Below are 24,002 nucleotides of genomic sequence, written 5' to 3' on the forward strand. Positions count from 1 at the left end.
TTGTTTTTTTTGTGGGGTTTTTTTGTTTCTTGTTTTTTGTATTCCTGTATGGTTGGAGCACCCTTTTAGGTTATAGTGAGTTAACACTGTTTTGATGTTTTAAGACCTGTTTTGTGATGACTTTCCTTGAGGTAATTGGAGAATCCCCAGAGGGCAGGTCTGCAGATTGATTTGTGTGCTAAAATGGGTCATGGTTGCCGGTACCTGTTGATTCTGAGTAACTTGACTATAATAGCGTTGAGTTTTCTTTCTTCTTGGGCAGCATAATATACTGATGCAGGTGCCATCCTGACAGGCTTAGCACCTTGGCTAGAGGTCTCCCTTCCTAAAGGTGGGGGAGTAGTTCTCAGTTGGAAGAAAGTAGTTACCTGGAAGGGCAGGTTGGGGTTGTTGTTGTTGGTGGTGGTGGTGGTGGTGTGTGTGTGTGTGTGTTTTGCCAGAACACTTAATCTCTTAATAAACACCTGTGTTCTCTGGATTCTGGTTTTGTGCTCCTGGCTTCTGGTTCTGACACCATCTGTCTCCTGAGTTTGCCCTTTCTCCTGAGACTTTTTTTTTAACCTGTAATTTTGGAAGTTTGAAAGGTGTTAGAGACCTGTCTCCCAGGTAAAACTTGGAGCTGACACCAAGCCCGGATTGTAACATCTGACTCTATTTTCACGGACAAGGAGACAGGCTTAGGATGAAAAATGATTGTTCTGAGTGCATCCAGTGAGTGGATGATAGACCCAGATTTGGAACCCAGGCCTCTTCGTTTCCAGACCAGTGCTATTTCTAGAATTCATGCACCTTGACCTTCATGTTGGTCTCTTGATTATTTCATTTTACTTAAAATTCCCACTTGGTTCTTAAGACTGTGGCTTCCTTTCCCCCACTTCTGTCCGATAGATCCTTTCTTGCCCTGGCTCTTGCAGGCTTCCTCCTCCCCCGAATGCCACATTCCCTGTGGTTGGTTCTGTTGGCTCATTCTTGTCCTCTCACACAGAGGGCCTGTGTGTTCCCATAGCACCAGCTCCCTCTCCCTGATCAAGTTTTAGGTGGAGCTCTTTAGCTCTGATTGTTCTCAAGACCCCTGGTTCTGATTGGCCTCCTGAATAATGTGTGTATCTGAGGCATATTAAACCCACCAGGTCTGAAAGCAGAACCAGTGGCTTCACCTCCTGGGGCCAATCTGATTCTATCCCCTCCACCCAATTAGTCTGCTGTTTTTTGCAGCTCTGCTCTGGGGACCTCTTGGGGGAAAGAGCTGTCTGAGTGGTGGTGGTGGTTTTTACCACTAGAGGCCCCACTTGGGCTTGTCTGTTCACACCCCCCACTCTGGGCGGGGCTTGGCCTTGCTGGTGGTCCCTCTGACCGTGGCTCCTTGGGTCTTCATGGATGGTTGTATCCCCCAAGCGGAGTGGAAGGCTGTGGACGAGAGGGCCTTTTCCTGCCCTCCCTCCTTCTGCCCACCCCCCACCTTCCTGGAATGACTGTGAGGTGTTGCTTGATTAAACTCAGGAGTTTTAAGATGAAACACAAACTTCCCTTGGGTTTTTGACTTGAAGAGGCTGAATTTAGCTACTCAGGAGGTTATGCCAGCTCCACCATCCTACTGCTTTTCTTTTCTTTTTTAAAATATATTTTTATTGATTTCAGAGAGGGAGGGAGAGAGAGGGAGAGAGAGAAACATCAATGATGAGAGCGAATCATTGATTGGCTGCCTCCTGCAAGCCCCCTATAGGGATCGAGCCCGCAGTCCGGGCATGTGCCCTTGACTAAAATCGAACTCGGGACCCTTCAGTCCACAGGCTGATGCTCTGTCTACTGAGCCAAACTGGAGCAAGGGCTCCTACTGCTTTTCTTGGCTGGGTTTGAGAAAATGTCTTAACACTAAACCTTCTGAGTGTTTCACAAATGCAAAAACAGAAACAAAAAAAAAAACCCCAGCAAATGGTCCTGTTACATTCTGAACATGTACATAAGCTTCTTGGTGAACCTGACAACCTTGAATACCTTGAAAGAATGCTTCTGAGTAACAGTGACTTAATCAGCTGTGGAATTGGGGAACATCTGTCACTAAATACGTTACTTACTTAGCATATGCAGGTGCTGTATATATTTCTCTAGGTGGTACTCCATCCATTCTATACCTAAGGCATCCAAGGCTGAGAAGATACCTAAGTGGTGGACTTAGTATATGTACTTCAGGGCCTGAGTTTTTTCTGTTCTGCAAAACGGTGAATCACAGTTTTGGGGAGAATTCTTCCCCTGTGGAAAAAGGGGGTGCTTTTTTCAGATGGTAGTCTTTCCTCTCTTCCCTTCTCCTTCAAGGATTATTACCAGAGGAAACCACTGTTTCATGATGGGAATTCAACTGTTAATCTGCTTGAAAAGAGGAAAATTGATACCTGCTAAAATAATAGCTTGTATTAGCAGAGATTCCTCATGAACCATCCTTTCTGACATTTACATCTAGTTTTATTTTGAGGCCATTTTTAACCAGTAACTAAGAATTGTTGTTTTTCTTTTCTAGCATTGCTGATTATTTCTTCCTGTTGATCCATGATTCACAGTAGCACTAAGGTTTGCCCTCTCTTGTAAGTCTTTGTCTTAAAACCTACTTTCCTGTCCATAGTGAAAGACCAAATAGAAGTTTTTTTAAAAAGCTGCAAATGGTCTCGTTTTTTTATTTACATTTTATTGATTTTTGTACAGAGAGGAAGGGAGAGGTATCGAGAGCCAGAAACATCAATGAGAGAGAAACATCGATCAGCTGCCTCCTGCACACCCCCCAATGGGGACGTGCCCACAACCAAGATACATGCCCCTGACCATACTCGAACCCGGGACCCTTCAGTCCGCAGGCTGACGCTCTATCCACAGAGCCAAACCAGCCAGGGCTGCAAATGGTCTCTTTATGGCAAAACTAGAGGCCCATTCGTGCACGGGTGGGGTCCCTTGGGGTGGCCTGCAGAGATCAGGACCCAGCTTGTGCCCCCAGCCTTGCAGTCCCACCTGACACCCTACCTTGGCCTGGCGCCGCTCCCTCACCTGCTCCACCATCCTGCCTGTGGGGCGATCAGTCGGGGCCGCCCCCCACTCCCGCTTCAGCGCCTAGGAGCCAAGTGGGGGCCCTGCCGCTGCTGCTGGTCCCCATCTGTGGGGAGATTGGTGGGGGGTGATCTGTCCCTGCTCTTGTCTGCCTTTACCTGGTGCCGCCCGCTCACCTGCTCCACCATCCCACTGCATCCCGGTCCCACTCTCTCCTCAGGGGCCCATTGGGGCGGACAGCGCCTCCACTGCCACCCGCTGCCTGCGCCGCATCGCTGATGCCCACCACATTCCGTGCCACCCCCTGGTGGTCAGTGCACGTCATAGTGAGCGGTCGAACTCTCCGTGGAAAGACCGCCCAAGGGGCAATTTGTATATTAGGCTTTTATTTTATAGGATAGGACAGTGGTTGGCAAACTGCGGCTCGGCAAACCATGGCTTGCGAGCCACATGCGGCTCTTTGGCCCCTTGAGTGTGGCTCTTCCACAAAATACTGACTTCTGCGCATGGGCCACGAAGTTTCAATCGCACTGTATGTGCGCGCCCGCACGTGGTATTTTGTGGAAGAGCCACACTCAAGGGGCCAAAGAGCCGCATGTGGCTCGCGAGCTGTGCTTTGCCGACCACGGGGATAGGATATGCCAAAAATCACAGTGAAAGCTATAAGACAGTAGTAGGAAAACCATGGGGGGAAAGCATTTCCTTGAGAAAACATGGGTATGAACTCAGACCTATAAAGCGATCAAAGTCAGATAGAATATACAAAGTAATGGGTCTGTAAGTAGAGGGGTGGATAGTGTGTGTATTTTGAAAATGAAAACTGAATTCATTTAACTGGAGAGTTTGAAAGGATCCCTGTGATCTGTAGTAGGTTCAGGTTTTAGGCAGTCTCATTTCTATTATGTGTCTAGTCTTTGAATTAAGCTTTTCAAATCAACGGACTAGCAAGATTAGACATGGAAGGACTTGGGGTCTACAAAGGAATAGTTGGCCAGAGTACCTTTTTCTCCTTTATGAGCCAATAGATTCTTTTCTTCAAGGGTCCCTCTGGTGGCCTCTGACCCCTTGGTGTCATAATAATGACACTTCTGATAGCCAACTTCCATTTGTTCAGCACATAATCATGTACCAGGTACTGTGCCCAGCATGTTCTGTTATTGATTCACAAAATCCCTGTGAGATGGTGTTACTACTTTTATTTCTGTTGTACACATAAGGGAGGTTGTAGGTCTGTTCCCCTCTGACATTGCTGGCTTTGGTCTCCCCGCCGCCCCCTTCCAAATTCGTTACTCAAGGCAAACAGTTGGGTACTTACTGATGTGATTATGCCATTTGGGTATAAATGGAATACTTCACTTTACCTTTTTTCTCATTTGTGTACATGAGAGGAGGGAGGGAGGGAGTCGTTCAGATGTCATTTGCTTTGAGTGTGGAGGTTGTGGTGTATGTACCTAGTAGGATTGGGAATGGGGCACCGTTGGACAGGCATACTCCTAATTAGGTTTTTAAAGACGGCTTCAGATAGTAAGAGTCTCAGACCTTCCCTTCTTCCTGGGGAAGTTTTTCTCAGAGGCCTCCAGGTCTGCATCTTTCCCCAGACAACTGAGGCACTTCCCTCCCCAGCTCTCCTGCCGCCATCTTTCAGGGGGTTGCTCATTGTCCCCTTCTAACACTCACATACAGTTGTCGTTGACCTTCCTGTAAGTGTGGTCAGGACCTGTTGTAGTAAATAAAAATTAGGTTAATTTTTTTTTATATTAAGAGGGGCCTTTTACAGTTTGGAAACCTCTGGTTGAAAGTTGGTAGATACTTTCAATTTCATAAATGGGGAAACTGAGGCACAGGGATTAACTGCCAATAAGTGGCCAAACCATACTTTTTAAACAAATGTATTGAGATATAAGTTAATAACCATACAATTCACCTCTCAATGTGCAACTCAATGATATTTAGTATGTTTACAGAGGTTTGTAGTCATAATCTAATGAGGGTATTTTCATCATCTCAGAAAGAAACCTCGTACCCATTAGCCACCACCTCCTAATCTCTCCCCCACTCCCTTGTTGAAGGCAACTAATCTGCTTTAGACTTGCTATTCTGGATGTTTTAAATAAATGGGCTTACATACTATATGGTCCTTTGTGACTAGCTTCTTTCACTTAGCCTAATATTTTCAAGGTTTATCCATGTAGTAACTTGTATCAATACTCCATTCCCTTTTATTGGGAAATAATGTGCTGCTGTAAAGACATACCCCAGGCTCTGGACCAGGTATGTCTGGTTCTTAAACTCCCCTCGCTGCTACCTTGCCAAGGTAAATTCCATTGCTGTAGGAGGCACTTGAGGCACTTTTCTCGGCACCGTGCTCACAGTAAACACTCATTAAGTATTTTAATAAATAAGCAGGAAACATGAACCCTCCTTACTTTTATTATTATTTTTTCGTCAATCATCACTAGAGAATTTTCCCCCCATTGCTTTTCAGAGAGAGTGGAAGGAGGGAGGGAGGGAGAGAGACAGACAGAAAGACAGACATCAGTGTGAGATCTTAAATCACCTGGTTTCCTCCTGCACGCTCCTGGGTAGCAAACCTGCAACCCAGGTATGTGCCCTTGACTGGGAAGCAAGCCTGCACCCCTCTGATGCACGGGCTGACGCTCTAACCACTGGGAACACCATCCAGGGCCAAATCCTTATTACTTTAACTCCTGCTGTGGGGTTGAGAGAAGGGGTGAAAGTCTCTGTTTGTCCTAAAGGAGTGTAAACCTGAATATCTTTATTCTGTGTCTAGGAGGAGGGAGCAGGAAGGATAAAAGATTGCTGGGACCACCAGGAAGCCCATGCCCTCTCCACATGCAGCAATGCCAGTATCTTTCAAAAGATAAATGCCATATTGGATAACTCTCTGGATTTCACTAGAGTCTGCACTACACCCGTCAATCGAGAATTTCATGATCATTTGCCAGGTGAGTTGGATTTGAAAACCAGATGCTCTGGGCCTGTGTGCAGCGTTGTTTCTAGGCAGCCTTCTTGCGAAGCCTGTGAAGAATGGCCTTGACTTTCCGCCAGCACTTACCCCTCCTGTAGTTTCCTTTGTGGGTCCCCTCTGGGCAAAGACTGCCTTTGATTACAATATAGAAATCTATTTTATGATGGTCAAGAAGATGGGGTAAGAAAGGATAGGTCAGAAGTGACAGGACTGTTTACATAGAGAATTACAGTGCACGTCACAAGTGATGATAGATTTTCTGGTAGCACTATTTTTAAAAAGGTGTCCAGCTGGTGTGGTTCAATGGTGAAGCGTCGACCCATGAACCAGGAGGCCATGGCTCAATTCCAGGTCAGGGCACATGTCTGCTTTGGGGGTTCAATCCCCAGGAGGGGGCATGCAGGAGGCAGCCAATCAATGATTCTCTCTCATAATTGATGTTTCTATCTCCCCTTCTTCCTTCCTTTCTCTTAAAATCAATAAAAAAATAATTTTACAAATTAAAAAATTAAAAGGGTGAAATTAATATTTTTTCTGATCCAACATATACAAAAAATTTTAATAGCATATAATCAATATAAAGCCATTAATGAAATATTGTTTCTTTTGTTAATATTAAGATTTCTAAATCCAGAGTATATTGTGCATGTACAGCTCAGCTTAGTTTGAACTACCTGCATTTGGAGTGCTCAGTAGCCACATGTGACCAGTGGCTACTGTATTGGACGGCACTAGCTCTTGCATATTTTCATTGCTTTTAAACATGAGTGCAAGTCAACATGAATGAGTTCTTATGATACTGTGTTTGGGGTTACTCCACAGAGCAGTTCCGCATCTCCTGAGGGTGACACTTCCCAAGGAGGCTTGGAGGTGCCAATAGCGCTTCATAATCTTTTTATGTGGGAAGTGCAGCATGTTATAAGAATATTGATGGAATGTTTTTTGATTTATATGAATGTGAACATTTTTAATTTTTTAAGTGGACCTTGGGAAAAAATGTGGCAACAACAGGGTTTCTCAAGGACAAGTGATTGCTGATGTTTAGTTACAAGTGTTTTATTTATTTTTTAACTTGGCCTTGGAAATAATTCCCACCAAGATGCAGGAGTATGTGAACATAGAGTAGCTAAATGCTTGAGGGAGACGTTTGTTAGGGAGACCGACTTGTGGTAATTGTAGAACCTGTTTCTATTATACTGGAGGGCAGTTGAGACAAGGTCATTGGGAACTGGAGGGTTCTGTCTTTTCTAACTTCCAAAAAGTGTAGATATGTTATATTTTCTGTTAATTGGAATGATCCATCAGCTAAACCTCATTCCCCTTTAGCTTATGCTGAGTTAAGAATTCAGAGAATCTGCTTGTTTCTATACATGTTCTGTTTTTCTCCTTTGAGAAAATTGTATGAATTCTATTCCAGTAAGAATGACAATCAACAATGGTTTAATTCTCACTGGATTACTTCACATATGCTGGAAACTTGTAGTTTATAGCAGAGTATTTTTCAGCTAATGCTAGGTTGTTGAATTGTCTAAGGCAAGAATGTCAAACTCAAAAGGCTAACATGGGCCAAATAAGCAAGGTTTAAGTTTATGTGGGCCGCAAAAAAACAAAAGCTTCAATTTTCATAGAAATGTAGGTGTATTTCGATAGAAACATGCCGAATACAAAGGGCTGAAATAAATGAGTCATCGTTAACATAAAATACTAGAACATTTTAATAAAAAATATTTTTTCTTGAACATGAACTTACTAGACACTGAATAACTGCACAAATTAATAAGCATAAAGTAAATAAACCTATTTTTCTTATTCTCTGAAAGCGACATATTTCCTGTTGCGCACACCAAACAAGTCAGTCCAAGACTAATGATGTGGCCATCGGCTGCTAAAATATTTGCTGCTAGTATCAGCGGAGAGAAATGGTGTGCCTGTGCGTAAGGCGCGTAAGGGAAATGAATGCAACACGACGATAGTAATCAGTCATTAGCGAACGTTGTAGTTCGTCATTAATGATTATGTATAACAGGATATTGTAAAAATTAAGTTATGAAATTTTTATTAAAACGTTTCTTACAAACCGTTATATTGGCTGGGCTGTATTCGTGTGGGCTGTATGTGACTTGCGGGCCGTGAGATTGACATGCTTGGTATAAGGCAGTGGTTCTCAACCTGTGGGTCGCGACCCCTTTGGGAGTCGAATGACCCTTTCACAGGGGTCGCCTCAGACCATCGGAAAACATGTATAATTACATATTGTTTTTGTGATGAATCACTATGCTTTAATTATGTTCAATTTGTAACAATGAAATTGGGGGTCACCACAACATGAGGAACTGTATTAAAGGGTCGCGGCATTAGGAAGGTTGAGAACCACTGGTCTAAGGCAGTGGTCGGCAAACTGCGGCTCGCGAGCCATATGCGGCTCTTTGGCCCCTTGAGTGTGGCTCTTCCACAAAATACCGACTTCTACGCATGGGCCACGAAGTTTCAATCGCACTGTACGTGCGCACCCACATGTGGTATTTTGTGGAAGAGCCACACTCAAGGGGCCAAATAGCTGCATGTGGCTCACGAGCCGCAGTTTGCCGACCACTGGTCTAAGGGAACGGGCCCATGGCTAGTGAGAGGGGAGCTGCGAAGAGTGTATGACCTCACCTGTTAGGTGCCAGGCCCTGGTGAAGGTGTTGCCATTGCACTCTGCCCAGGTCAGCAGCTGGTCAGACTACAAGATATGTGTACTTGGTGGTCTCTTCAGATCCTTCTCAGGGCATATTCAAGAGACACAGTGAGAAGAATACCTTGAAAAAGTAGAGAAACCTGGTTTCTAAGGTAGACCCTGGGCAGTGAGATAGAGTAGACAGTGTTTCCAGCTGTTGGACAGAAGGGTACCTGCCCATCCTGCCTCACAGATTCTCCTGGGGCTCAGATGAGGAAGCAGGACTGCAGTTTCAAGGGACCTCAAGGAATTATAGGGAAAGCTGTGGTCAAGTAGCTGGTGTTCTGAGCCTTTCACACACACTTTGCCCCCATGTGTGGTCAGCTCTCTCCCTGTCCCCACTTGAGAGGTTAGCTCAGGGTCTGCCTGGCCCAGAGCAGTGGGTGGCTTTCCCGTTTCCCCAGCAGAGCTACTGACAGGCCAGATCAGCAGGAAAACCAGCCTGTGGCTAATGAGGAAGGAAACCTGCGTGTATATTTTCCATGAAGAACTTTAAGAAATAATCTGAATTGGTCGCTTCTGGTCTAAAGTAATCGTGAGCTCTGGCCGGTGTGGCTTGGTTGGTTGGGCATCATCCTGTGCCCTGGGAGGTTGCCCGTTCTATTCCTAGTCTGGGGCACATGCCCAGGTTATGGTTTGATCCCCAATGGGCGGGGGATGGGTGGGAGGTGGGGGGAGTGGGGGAGTCAGCAAGTTGATACTGCACTCTTGCATCAATGTTTCTGTTTCCCTCTCCCTACCTCTATAAAAAAAAATAAACTATTCTTAAGTAATTATATTACCTAAGAAAATAAACAATCTTAAGTTTTTGAAATTCTGAGTATGACAGCATTATAACTAGGGAAAATATGGCAACAGCTGAAGGTTAAGAAGCATACGTGAGGACGTTCTGCAGTGTCTGAACAAGATGCTTGTAGAAGACCGCGCACTAATAGAGAAAGGTAATTGCAGTGTCTGAAATGTAACGACAGAGTACAAAACGGACTCCCTTCAGTGTGTGTATGCGCTGGGGTGATGGAGCTAAATGTACACAGGCTTTGCATCGATCGCATTTCACTTTAATTGCACAACTTGTTTCGTGTAGGTGTCCTCATGTTGCAGGCGTTACGTACCATTTGTTTTTCATTTGAACAAATGTTTGTGGTCCGTGACTGGTAAGGCTGCTTGTGTGCCAGCTGTGACCCGATCTCTCACCGTGCACCACACAGTGGGGTTGGTGACAAGGCATCCCTGGGAAGTGCTGTGCCGGTGGCACAGGAGGGGAGATGGTGCCTGCGAGGGAACCAGGAAACACTTTAGGATGAAGCAGCCTTTGAAATGGGCTTTGAAGAAGAAGTTATTCCAGCTTAACTGGATGTTGAGTCGATATTTTCCCTGTCACTTCAGGAAAAACTTTAAGAAATAATCTGAATTGGCCATTAGGCCCAAAGCTGAAAATGAAGAGACGTTCACTGACCTGTGGTCCGCTGAGAGTCCCCAGCAATTGGGGTCAATATACTTTTCTGGTATTTATCTTTCTCTGACTGGCTTATTTCACTTAGCATAATGCTCTCCACTTCCATCCATGCTGTTGCAAAAGGCAAGAGTTCCTCACATGATCTCACTCATTTGCGGATTATAGAGAACAACATAGACTGATGAAAAGGGACAGACCCAAAGACTGAGAAACAGCGATCAGGCTATCAATCCCCAGAAGGAAAGTAGGGGAGGGCGGGGGTAAGGGGAAGAGATCAACAGAAGGACTTGTATACATGCATATAAGCCAAACCAATGGACATGGACAACAGGGGGATGGGAGCATGAGTTTGTGTGTGGGGGGGAGGTTGGGGGTTAATGGGGGGGATGTGGACACATTTGTAATACCTTAACTAATAATAATAATAAAATAAAATAAAATAAAATAAATATATATATATACTTTTCTGGTCACTTACTAAGAGGCTCCAGAGCTGTTCCCGCTCTCACGGATACTCCCTCGGCCTTATTCCAGTCTGTACTAGAAGGCGGGGGGGAGGAGGCGGGGGGGGGTAGCATTTGGAGTGATCCCCTCCCCCTCTGTCATACCAAGTGGAGGACTGTCCTCAGAGCAGTGTTTGTACAGACTGAGGGAGCTTCCTAGAACGAAGGCTGTGTACAGTCTGGCAGGCCAGTCAGTGGCATCACTCCCCTTTTGTTGGTCTTGGGGCTCTTCAGCCTGGCAGCCAGTCCAGGTTTCCTCATGTCCTCAGCCCGCCCTCCCTCCTCCCTCCTCCCTCCCTCCTCCCTCCCTCCTCCCTCCCTCCCTTTCTTCCTTTATATATTTCAGAGGGAGAGAAAGATAGAAACATCAATGATGAGAGAATCATTGATTGGCTGTCTCCTCACACCCACTACTGGGGATCAAGCCCATAACCTGGGCATATGCTCTGGCCGGAAATCAAACGGTGACTTCCTGGTTCATAGGTCCACGCTCCATCACTGAGCCACACTGGTTGGGCATGTTCTCAGCTTTCTAAGAGAAACTCTTCGCTACTGTGTTTCCTGTGGGATATTGTGGGGATGCCATATAATGTTCTTTTATGAGACTCTCAGGGTTTGATCAGGAATTAGAACCACGATGAGTATTATGGACTAAGGGGCTTATTATAGGACTTAGGCTTTGCACAGATGAGAGAGGAGTCGGAGTTGAAAGATGAGAGAAGGGTCACCAACCAGCCGTCCTGAAGCATTGGCAGATAGTTGAAGCCAGGCACCTCTAGCCGCCTGTCGGGCATGAAGGAGAGGGAGCTGGCAGAGATCTGCACCTGGTGGGGAGCTGGCCTTGCTCTTGTCTTCAGGGCCTGCTGTAGGACAGAGAACTGGATGTGGAGTGGAGGAGAGCAGGCACCAGCGGAAACGTGCCCCCCTCTTGGTGTCTGTCCCTCACTCTGGCCAGGTCTGCAGACCTGATGCTCTTTACCGTCCTAGCCACCTGCAGAGAGATCACCTGTAGAGGAGGCAGAGCAGCACTTGGACTGGAAGAGCTGCAGTGAGAGTGGGAGGGGAGCAGCCCATGAAGACTGCTCTCCAGTCCGTCTGCAGCGCTGCCCTTTCTCACTCTATGAGGTGTAGGAAATGTGATACGCGATTTCTCAAAGCCCTGGACTGCGTGGTACCATCTCCACCTGCTGGAGTGTCAGGGCTTTGCCACTGAGAGCTTAAGGCTTGATGCCTCAACCACAGGTAGGATTACTCCCACTTGAGTGTGTGCATTCAGTTTCTGGATGTAGGTGTTTTACGTCTTTTTGACTGAAGAAGAGCTGAGCACACTTGCTGGGGGAGAGGGTGCTGTGCAGAGGTCCAGCAAGGCCTAAGGCTTCTGGAGTCAATACTAAGAAGGGTGATTCTGCTCTGAAATGAGGGGCTTGAACTAAGTGGATTCCAAGTTCCCTTCTATTCTGTGGTTTACTGTATTAAAATAGAAGTACAACCTAATTTTATATCATTAGTAAACTAATGTCAAAGTTGAAATCTTTCAGTATAAAATCTTTCTTTGTAAAAATTAGGAAAATATTTTCAAATTCATTTAGGGGATGTTAAATCTTATATTTTTTCTTGTTACAATAATATGTTCCTTGTAAAAAATTTCTGAAGGAAATAAGTTAGAAGGAAAAAATTATACATAACCCCGCTACTCTTGACATTTTAGTATCTCTCTTCAGTAGTTTTCTTATATATGTATCTATTGAAGTGAAAGCTTTCTGAGCATACTGTGTAATAATTTGCCCCTTTATCTTTTCTCTTTCTGTCATTGATTTTCTGTATTTTTCAAAGCTACATAGCATTTTACTGTATAGACTAGAGGCCCAGTGCACGAAATTTGTGCACGGGTAGGGTCCTTAATGGCTGCCTACCCGTGTATTATGAAGGCTGGGGCCTTCCTTATTCCACGCCGCCCCCTGGTGGTCAGTGCATGTCATAGTGAGAGATCAAACTCACGGTTGATTGAACTCTCAAGGGGACACTTTGCGTATTAGGCTTTTATATATATAGATAGATGCATTATAGCATTTTTAACCTGGGTCCCTGGGTAGAATTCAGGGAGTCAGGTAACTTGGGCAGGTAGGAACTTAGATTTCTTTTTCACCAATGCTGAACTGAAATTTAGCATTTCTTTCTATTATAAATGTAGGCAATAAGTCACAATGATATTAGCCTGAACTAATACTTTGGCAATAATCATCACCATCAGTACGATGATTGAACATTTTGAATCTGATTCTTTCAATAGTCATTGCACATATATATTGAAATGTCATTTATGCTCATTATTTCAAAATTATCACTTGCACATATTTAGCAACATTATTCTTAAAGGGTATCCATGGGCTATAGCAGACTGCCAAATTGTTCATGGTACAAAAAGTTAATAATTCCCCATTGTTGGAGATAGGTTGCTTAAATAGGTGTCTATTAAGAAGTAGAAGTACCTGAGGTTAAAACTCTTGTCTGCATATGTGATTATTTGGACATAGTACAAACCCCTAAAAGTAAAACTGTTTCATCAAATAACTGTATTTTGCCCTTGCCAGGTAGCTCAGTTGGTTAGAGAGTCATCTCACTACACCAAAGTTGCAGGTTTGATCCCCAGTCAGGGCACATAGAAGAATTAACCAATGAATGCATAAATAGTGGAACAACAAATGAATGTTTCTCCCCCTCCCTTTCTCTCCCTCTGTCTCGCTAAAATCAATTTAAAAAATTTAAGTATCTTTTTTAATTGTTGACAGTATTACCGATGCCCTCATTTACCCCCTTTGCCTCCCTCCACCAAGCCCTCACCCCACCCCAGCCCTTCTCCACACCATTGTCTTTATGCATGGGTTATGCATATGTGCGTATATGTTCTTTGGTTAATCTTTTCCATCTTCTCCATCCCCTTCCTCTCTGAGATCTGTCAGTCTGTTCCATGCATCCATGCTTTTATGTCTCTGGACCTATTTTGTTCATCAGTTTATTTTGTTCATTATATTCCACATATAAGTGAGATCATGTGATACTTGTCTTTCTATAACTGGCTTATCGCTTAGCATAATACTCTCCAGGTCCATCCATGCTGTGTCAAAGAGATCCCTTTTTCACAGCTGCATAGTATTCCATTGTGTAAATGGACCACAGCTTTTTTATCCACTCATCTACTGATGGGCACTTGGATATTTCCAGATCTTAGCTATTGTAAACAATGCTGCTGTGAATGTTGGGGTGCATATATTCTTTCTTACTGGTGTTTCAGGATTCTTAGTGTATATTCCCAGAAGTGGGATCACTTTGATTTTTTATTTTTTGAAGAAACTCTGTGCTGTTTTCCACAGTGGCTGCACCATCTCCATTCTTATCTGCAGTGTACTAGGGTTCCCTTTTACCACATCCTCACCAGCACTTACTGTTTGTTGATTTATCTTTAATGTTTTTTGTGCACTTGTGAGATTACCTTCCCTTTCTGTAGTACTTGAAAAAACAAACATTGCTTTTTAAAATTCCTAAGTTTTATATTCTGTGGCTCTACTGTGATTTGGCACTCTGAGGAGTCTTGAATTTGCTGTCATGTCTGCACCTGACATTTGAACACTATAGTATCAGGTAAAGCAACATTTCATTGTGTTTGGATTATACTAGTTTTATCTTAAAACTAGAGGCCCAATGCATGAATTCGTGCACCAGTGGGGTCCCTCGGCCTGGCCTGTGGGATCAGGCCAAAACCAGCTCTCCGACATCCCCTGAGGGGTCCCGGATTGTGAAAGGGCACAGGCGAGGCCGAGGAACCCCACTGGTGCACAGTCGGGGCTGGGGAGGGACACGAGAGGTTGGCCAGCTGAGGAGGGACTGCAGGAGGGCTCCAGGGCGTGTCTGGCCCTCTCGCTCAGCCTGATCGGCCAGACCCCAGCAGCAAGCTAACCTACCGGTTGACTGCCTACCCCCCTGGTGGTCAGTGCACGTCATAGGGAGCAGTTGAACGGCCTTAGCATATCATTAGCATATTACTCTTTGGTTGGTTGAACTGCTTACAGGACACTTAGCATATTAGGCTTTTATTATATAGGAAAGGATTTGGGGACACCACTTGGACAGCATGCTGTATTCCAAGACTGTAGTTTTCAAGACATTCTGCTTCAGAAACTCCCATACTGGAAGCCATAGGTTAGGTGGAGCTGGACTTGGGTCCATTTGCTCTCTGTACATGGTATATGCACATGGCAGTGGAATCTTGGAAACACTGGATGTGAAGTGGACATTCTGCTAAATAAGCGGGGAGTGGGTGGGTAGTAGGAGCTAGTATTAAAAAATGAACTGCTGGTAGGATGGGATGGATTTAGTACAACACTCCATGGGGGCCTAAATGGAGAAAAGAGAAAGGATCCATTAATAATTTTATAAAATTACTAGAGGCCCGGTGCACAAAAATTTGTGCACTGGGGGGGGGGGGAGGGGTCCCTCAGCCAGCCTGTGCCCTCTTGCAGTCTGGGACCCCTCAGGGATGACACCTGCTGGCTTAGGCCTGCTCCCCGGGGGGATTGGGCCTAAGCTGGCAATCAGACATCCCTCTGGCAGCCCGGGAGCCCTCAAGGGATGTCCACTTGCCAGCGGGGAGCAGGCCTAAACTGCAGTCGGACATCCGTAGTGCTGCTGAGGCGGCGTGAGAAGCTCCCACCACCACCACTGTACTGGCAGCCATTAGCCTGGCTTGTGGCTGAGCAGAGGCCCCCCCTGTGGGAGCGCACTGACCACCAGGGGGCAGCTCCTGCATTGAGCGTCTGCCCCCTGGTAGTCAGTGTGTGTCATAGTGACCAGTCATTCCCAGTATTTCTGCTGTCAGGGTCAATTTGCATATTACCCTTTTATTATATAGGATAGAGGCCTGGTGCATGGGTGGGGGCCGGCTGGTTTGCCCTGAAGGGTGTCCCAGATCAGGGTGGAGGTCCCACTGGGGTGCTGGCCAGCCTGGGTGAGGGGCTGAGGGCCGTTTTCAGGCTGGTCACACCCCTTCAGAGTGGGGGTCCCTACCTGGGTGCCTGGCCATCCTGGGTGAGGGGCTGATGGCTGTTTGCAGGCTGGTCAAACCCCCCAGTGGGGACCCTCACCTCTGGGGGTGTGGCCAGCCTGGGTGAGGGGCTGATGGCCATTTTCAGGCTGGCCATGCCCCCCAGTGACCCAAGCTCCCAGCCTCTCCTTTTTTTCTTTTTTCTTTTTTCTGGGATTTATCTTCTATAATTGAAACTTTGTAGCCTTGAGCAGAGGCCAGGGCCAGCTGGAAGCAGGTATCTGGGATTTATTTATCTTCTATAATTGAAACTTTGTAGCCTTGAGCGGAGCCAAGGGCCAGCCAGGGCAGGTGGGAAGTATGGCTTCCTCCATCGCCAGGGGCAACCCAAGCCTCCTCACTCCAGCTCTGTGGCTGCCGCCATCTTAGTTGGGTTAATTTGCATACTCGCTCCTGATTGGCTGGTGGGAATGGCTTGTGGGCGTGGCTTGAGTATAGTGGAGGGATGGTTAATTTGCATGTTTCTCTTTTATTATATAGGATTATATAGGATAGAGGCCTGGTGCACGGGTGGGGGCTGGCCGGTTTGCCCTGAAGGGTGTCCTGGATCAGGGTGGGAGTCCCGCTGGGGTGCCTGGCCAGCCTGGGTGAGGGGCTGATGGCTGTTTGCAGCTAGTTACACCCCCTTCAGGGTGGGGGTCCCCACTGGGGTCCCTGGCCAGCCTGGGTGAGGGGCTGATGGCTGTTTGCAGGCTGGTCAAGACCCCCGCTGTGTGGACCCTCACCCCATGGAGGTTTGGCCAGCCTGGGTGAGGGACTAATGGCTGTTTTCAGGCTGGCCACACCCCCTTTAGGGTGGGGGAGTCCCCACTGGGGTGCCTGGCCAGTCTGGGTAAGGGGCTGAGGGCCGTTTTCAGGCTGGCCACGCCCCCCAGTGACGGAAGCTCCCAGCCTCTCCTTTTTTTCTTTTCTTTTTTTATTCTGGGATTTATTTACTTTCTATAATTGAAACTTTGTTGCCTTCAGTGGAGCTCAGAGCCGGCCATGACAGGCAGGAAGCTTGGCTTCCTTCATCACTGGCACAACCAAGCCTCCTGCTCGCTCCATCTCCGTGGCTGCCGGCCGCCATCTTGGTTGGGTTACTTTGCATATAGTCGCTCTGATTGGCTGGTGGGCGTGGCTTAAGGCATAGCGAAGGTAGGGTCAGTTTGCATGTTTGCCTTTTATTAGATTAGATTATTTTTTTAAGTCTGAGTTGGGATGGTGAGAGTGTAGACCTGGGCTGAGCAAGTACCCCAGAGCAGAAGAGAGGCAGGAGACCAAGGACCTGAATTACACACAACACTCTTACTTGCAAATGAACAAACACCTAATTAGAGCTAACTTTAGCAAAATGTGGGATGTGTCAGAAAGCTTTTGGTATATAGGTCACAGGGTAGGAAAGAAATATCTGAAAAATTAAATCCGCCAGCTGAATCCGGTAGCCTCCAATTTTGTCAAGACTCTGCCTCTTTGCTGCCTCTCTCTCAGAGTGAGTTTCCTGTTTGTCTTTTACACAGTTTCCTATCATCTGAGAAAGGGGCTATGCTCACATCCCCTGGTGTCATGAAGCCAGGAAATGGATCTTTCTCCACTAGATAAAATTGGGAAAATCTCAAGGAACGGCTCCCAATTAGCTTGGCTTGCATTGTGCACATAGCTGTAGGAGTCTCTGTTGGACGGGTCTCTGTAGTCATACCCATGGGTTATTATGGGCCTGGGTTGGGTCAGATCTACGGACCTTTGCAGTGATCATGGGCAGAGCCCTGCAAGAAAATGGCATTTGCCTTTAAGTCCACTTGGATGGCATAGGAAGAAACAGTTCACCAAAAACCTGGTGTGGGGGAGATTTTTAAAAGCATGATCTTGGGGATTCATGAAGTAGGCAGCAGCATCTTCAAATGTTTGTATGCATCTTGTTTTTATAAAAACAATGTACCCCACAGTGAGATACCAATTCATACCCTTTGGGTTGGTCGTTGACCCCAAAAAACCCACCAATATAGTAAATGTTAGCGAGGGTGTGGAGAAATTGGAATACTTGGGCTTTATGTAATGTAAGTGGTGCAGCCACGTGGTAAACAGCATGGTGTTCCTAAAAAAAAGATTAAACATAGAATTAGTATTATGATCCAGCAATTCCACTTCTAGATTTATATGAAAAGAATTGCGTGCAAGGATGTGAAGACACATTTGTACACTGATGTTCATAACCGTGCTATTCATAATAGCCAAAAGGTGGACAGATGGATAAACAAAATGTGGTCCATCCATATAGTAGAATATTATTCAGCCTCAAAAGGCAAGGAAATTTTGAACCACAACTTGGATGAACCTTGAAGACATTAATGATACTAAATGAAATAAACCAGTCACAAAGGACAAATATTGTATGATTTCATTTCTATGAGGTACCTGGAATAATTGATTTATAGAGACAGAAAATGATTATTGGAGGCTAGTGGAAAGTTCGTGTTTCATGGGCACAGAGCTTCAACCTGAGATGAAAAAGTTCTGGCACTGGATAGTGGTGACAGGTGCACAAAATGTGCATGTACTTAATGACTCCGAATTGTACACTGAAAAATGGTAAAATTTTGTTATGTATATTTTACCATGATACTTTAAAAATATATAAAGTACTCTGGCACATTTAACCTGGTAATTGAATTTTCATCGTAAGTGAAAATGTATCCAGTGGAATCGGAAATTGTAGAGATTGGTACCTATCATCTATTTTAAAATGTGTGAACTAGTTTTTTAACAGTGGGAATTTTCTCATTATTCCTTGTCTTTGTTTTACTCATATTTCCAGTCTGCTTCTCCCACAGAATTTTATCCTAATGTAATATTTTATGGAGTCTCTGTTGATCATGTTATTCTTTTCTGCAACAAAAATAGCACATATATCTGAAAAAAATTTAATATATTTTTTATTGATTTCAGAGAGAGAAAGGGAGAGAGAGAGAGAAACATCAGTGATGAGAGAGAATCGTTCATTGGCTGCCTCCTGCACACCCCCTACTGGGGATCGAGCCTGCAACCCAGGCATGTGCCCTGAGTGGGAATCAAACCCAGGACCCTTCAGTCCATAGGCCAACACTCTATCCACTGAGTCAAACCAGCTAGGGCTAAATCTGAAATTTTAAATGATTTCCTGTGACTAGAAGCTGCACATGTTCTGGATTGTTGTGGCTGTTGATTGCTAGGACAATTGATTAAAACAATCTAAATGTGACAGATTTTGATACAATTCTATTCTTTGATCATTCTTTATTGGAAATCTTCATAATGAGATAAATGGAGCATTTAAAAAACTCATGTAATATTAGATGACTCACTTATTGCTGGAATGACTCAGACTTTTAAGCACCAGATATATTCCTATTATTTGTTTATAAATCTGGGCTCTGAGTAAACTTGTTCACATAAATAAGCACACAGGACCATCAGGTGTTGCTAGAACAGTATCGCTCAATTGGTTAAACTCTGTTTTGTGCAAAAGAAAAAATCAGTCATTTACATGCTTACAGTTCCACTTTCTCATATTTGTTGAGAAGAAGGAACTAGAAACCATCCAATTTGTGAAAAGATTTGTTACCTAAGTCAGCTGTCATGAATTTCTCAGTTTTTTGGAAGTATACCAGGAATGCTTTGTGAAAATTTCAGAAGACTTCTATGTCTGTTATTCTTTCACTTTGAGACCTCGTTGAGCTCAGTTTACCTGAAGAATTGAGAAAGTTGAAGTACTGTTAACTTAAACACACACCTTTGCTAATACAATATCTTAAAAGTGCTCTTTATCCCATTACTTGCTCTACGTTTGTTGTGTCAAAACCCTGGGTCTATAGATTTTTAACTTGTGGTAATGTCAACCATACAATCTAATTAAATGAAGTTAGTTCTTATTGTCAAACCAATTAGTTCCATCAGGCTTGCTGTTTGTCAGGGGAAAAAAAGTGACTTCGTTTTCCCTAACGTTGGTGTGAAGTTCTCATTCACAGCACCCAGCCCTGTTTCTAAAGGGGGGTGGGGAGGGGGCATCTGATGAATGTGTAGCGGTTCTCATTGTGGCTTAATTTGCATTTCTTTGATGACTAATGATGCTGAGCACTTTTTCAAGGGCTTATTGGCTATTTATACATCTTGGTGAAATGCCTTTTCAAGATGTTGTGCCCTTTTATTTTTTTATTTTTTTAAAAAAAATATATTTTTATTGGTTTCAGAGTGGAAAGGACAGGGAGAGAGGGATAGAAACATCAATGATGAGAGAGAATCTTTGATCGGCTGCCTCCTGCACGCCCCCTACTGGGGATCGAGCGTGCAACCAAGGTACATGCCCTTGACCAGAATTGAACCTGGGACCCTTCAGTCCACAGGCCGATGCTCTATTCACTGAGCCAAACCAGCCAAGGCAGTTGTTCCCTTTTAAAATTGTTTTTTTCTCTTACTTTTGCTAAGACTTCCTATGTACTGTGGAAATTAGTCATTTGTCAGATATGGTCACAGGTACCTCCTCCCATTTGGTAGCTTGCCTCATTATCTTCTTAACAGCATCTTGATGAGCAGAAGTTTATAATTTTGATAAGTTTTTAATTTTATCAGAGTTCTTCCTTAGTGATTGCTGCTTGCTGAGTCCTGTTCAGGAAATCTGCACGCCCGCACCCAAGTCACAAAGATACTCGGTTTTCGTAGAGAAGCTTTAGTATTAACTTTCACTTACAGGTCTCTCTGATCCATGTGAAAGTAATGTTTGCATATGGTGTGAGGTAGGGAGTCAAGGTTCATTTTTCTCCCATAGGCTGTTCTATACCATTTGTTAAAGTCTTTCCCCACTGACTTGCTTGAAGACGGGTATCTTCCTAGGGTTGCATTGACTGTGTAGATCAATTTGGTGGGAGTTTGCTTTTTAACAGTATTGAATCTTCCAATATATGAACATGGAATATGACATTGTCAAGCCTGAACATTCGTAATATTTATTGTAAGAAATATTATAGAAATCACTTTGAAATAATTTACAGTACTCATTTGGAGATTATTGAAACTAGTCACGACTAAAATAACCCAACGATCATGTTTTTATGGTGGGAAATACAAAGGTAACGTAATGTTTTCTCTTATACCTTAACCTGTAATGTGATTTTGAAGGTACAGTTAAAATGGTAAGGCAGCCTTGAGGATCCTAGCCTTTTTGCTCCTCTGAATCCCTACTGCACGTATGAGCACAAAGACAAACAAGAGGTTGTTCTAGGACAGTGGTTCTCAACCTGTGGGTCGCGACCCCTTCGGCGGTCAAACGACCCTTTCACAGTGGTCGCCTAAGACCATCCTGCATATCAGATATTTACATGACGATTCATCACAGTAGCAACATTACAGTTATGAAGTAGCCACGAAAATAATTTTATGGTTGGGTCACAACATGAGGAACTGTGTAAAGGGCCAGAAGGTTGAGAACCACTGTTCTAGGATGTGAGCTCTGGGGAGCTGAGCCTTTCCTTTTGGTGAGTCATGTAAGAGACAGTTGATAGGTGAGCCAGGGCTTTCATCGGAGGGGCCACAGGGACCCCTGGAAAGGGCCTTGTTTAAGAGAATGAATACGGTGAAGAAAGAGGTTGGGTGAGAATGGGATGAATCACCTGGAAGAGAGAACCCAGGATAGAGAAACTATTTCAAACTTCTGCTGCTCGAAGTGTGATCAGCAGACCAATAGCGTCGACATCACTCGGGCGTTTGTTAGAAATGCAAAATCTGGGGCCTGACCTAGATCCACTGAATGAGGATCAGTGTTTTAAAGAGATTCCCATGTCATCCGAATGCCCGTTACAGTTTGAGAACCATGCGGGCTCCCTGGCATCAAGGGCCACGGGCACTCAGCAGCTGGAAGACCGGGACTGGTGTCTGGCTTCCTGTGTGTCTGCTCTTTCAGTTGCCAAATGGATTTTCAAAATCATCGTTTGGGTTTTCTTTATTTTGGCGGGGGTTGGCGGGGGTAGGGGGAGTCTATTAAACAGTCTTTTTAGAAATAGTCTTAGAAATGCTACTTTATGGACTTGTTAAAACTTTAATAGTCGGAGCTGATTGTAAAGTCAGTCATTTGAACAAATCTAATGGGGACGCATGGCCCATGTGTCCTATCTCTGCTGTTCCCAGGGACTGGAATTTGGGGTGAGGTTGAGATTTTGTAAAAGAGCTCAAGTGTGTTTGCTGTACGAACTACAGCAGTGCCTGTGTTTAAAATATAAAAAGGTAAAAAAAACAAAAACAAAACAAAAAAACCCCCTAAAGTATAAAAAGGTGAAAAAGCAGAGGACAGATTTTATTTTGTATGGTGATGTTTGTGCAGTAACTAAAGGAAAATAAATCTATTAGAGCCTGCTACTCTCACACAGTAGCTGCATTTTTCTGTCTTTTATCAACATTGTCCATCAACACACAGAACTTCACCCAGTTATAACCATGGTACAAGGGGCAGCTCCCCACCTCTCCCAGATGTGCCTGCTCCTCTTCCTCTCATCCTTGGCCTCCCTGCTCTGATCTCTGCTTCACAGTGGGCCTCTGCCACATTATTTCCTGTCCAAGAGTTTACAGAGCTTCCTCGCTGCCTGCCCAGCATCAGACTCTTCCCGGCTCGGCTGGCCCAGACACACCTGGCTTACCGTCTCCTCTGTTACCTCCTCAGAACTGGATCTCTTGTTCCCTACGACCAGCTCATGACACATCTCCTCAGCTCTCCGGATCCTCCTGACTTCTTGCAGTTACCACCTGCCTTTTACAATGGAGTCTGCCCTCATGGTTTCACAGGTGGGGCCTAAAGGCCCTGTTCTCTTGTCTAACTTCCCCTCTTTGTCAGATCCTCAAGAGTGATGGTTGCCGGGGACCCTGAGCAAATGTGTGCTGAGTTTGCTAGCAGCAGGGGTCATCAGAGGACAGACAGGGTCTTAGGAAGGTCAGGGTGGAGGCAATGCCACTCTGAGCCCTGGAGCCAGAGCCCCCAGCTCACCAAATTAAGGAACTTAAGTCACAGACTCCGTGCAGGTATTGATAAAAGAGCCTTACAGGAGACAGCATTCGACCTGAGACATTGTTCAGGTAGATTGCCTTAGACCAGTGGTTCTCAACCTTCCTAATGCTGCGACCCTTTAATACAGTTCCTCATGTTGTGGTGACCCCCAACCATAAAATTATTTTCGTTGCTACTTCATAACTGTAGTTTTGCTACTGTAAACAATATGTAATTATATATGTGTTTTCCAATGGTCTTAGGCGACCCCTGTGAAAGGGTTGTTCGACCCCCAAAGGCGTCACGACCGGTTGAGAACCACTGCCTTAGACCGAGAATCACCACTCTGTCTTGTGCTGGTCATTGAAGATAGCTTTGCGTGTCTAGTTGGTACATGGCAAAAGATGATAAAGAATATTCTCCAGGAAAAAGGGCCACGTTTCTGCCTAGCATCAGATATGAGTTTAAGAGGCAAAGCTGGGCTTCTGCTTAGTAAAATCAGCCTTTCGCTTTCAGACCTTTGACCACACTGCCTGTTAGCCTGTGCTGACAGTTTATTCCTCACACTTGGTCCCAGTGGAGCAGAACGGGTAAGTTTGTAAAGACAGGATCAGCAAGGCATTAGAAGGAGGTTTTTGAGTAAAATATTTCGGGCCACAAATGGCTGCAGAGCAATCAAGCCTGCTTTTCATCCAGGACCGTCGGTGTAATCTGTTGTCCTGCCATGAGTATTAATGTTTGCCCCTCTTCTCTCAAAAGTGTTTGGGTTCGGGTGGTAAATTATACGGTCATCCTACTGAAAGTAAGATACTGACACAAATGTTAGTGCCAGCCACTGTACTGAGTGCTGTGTGCAGTCTTCACAAAATGCCTGAAGGTGGCTGCTGTTGCTGCTTTGCAGATAAGAAGATGCTCAGAGAGGCTAAGCGACTTGACTGAGCTCACACAGCGCAGACCTGGGAGCAAAGCAAGGTCTGTCAGACTTAGAAAGCGAGTTCCTTTTCCCAGGCCTCTTGATTTTAGGACATAGTGAAGGGGCATCCTTTGTGTGGAAGAAACGGTATGAGGGAGAAGGACGCGATAAGGCTGGTGTCTGCGGTGGGGTGCGCAGTGAAGGCAGAGGGGTGTGAACCTAGACCCACAAGCTCCTGGGTGCGTGAGGCAGCCAGTTCCCAGCATCCTTCAGGCCTGCCCTGCGGCCTGGGACTCCAGTTGGGTGGGA

At 45.1% G+C, this 24,002-nt stretch overlaps 1 protein-coding gene across 1 annotated transcript in view; it reads left to right on the plus strand.

Annotated features, from left to right (window-relative positions):
• The window catches only part of CPEB1 (cytoplasmic polyadenylation element binding protein 1), a 55,323-nt gene that overhangs the window by 4,782 nt on the left and 26,539 nt on the right, over positions 1-24,002 (plus strand). The window contains exon 2 of the mRNA XM_081114722.1: positions 5,825-5,999. Within this exon, the coding sequence (XP_080970848.1) occupies positions 5,825-5,999 (175 nt within the window). The remainder of the gene's footprint in view (positions 1-5,824; positions 6,000-24,002) is intronic.

The sequence above is a fragment of the Myotis nattereri genome (genome assembly GCF_964212035.1).
Source record: "Myotis nattereri genome assembly, chromosome: 21".
NCBI lineage: Eukaryota > Metazoa > Chordata > Mammalia > Chiroptera > Vespertilionidae > Myotis > Myotis nattereri.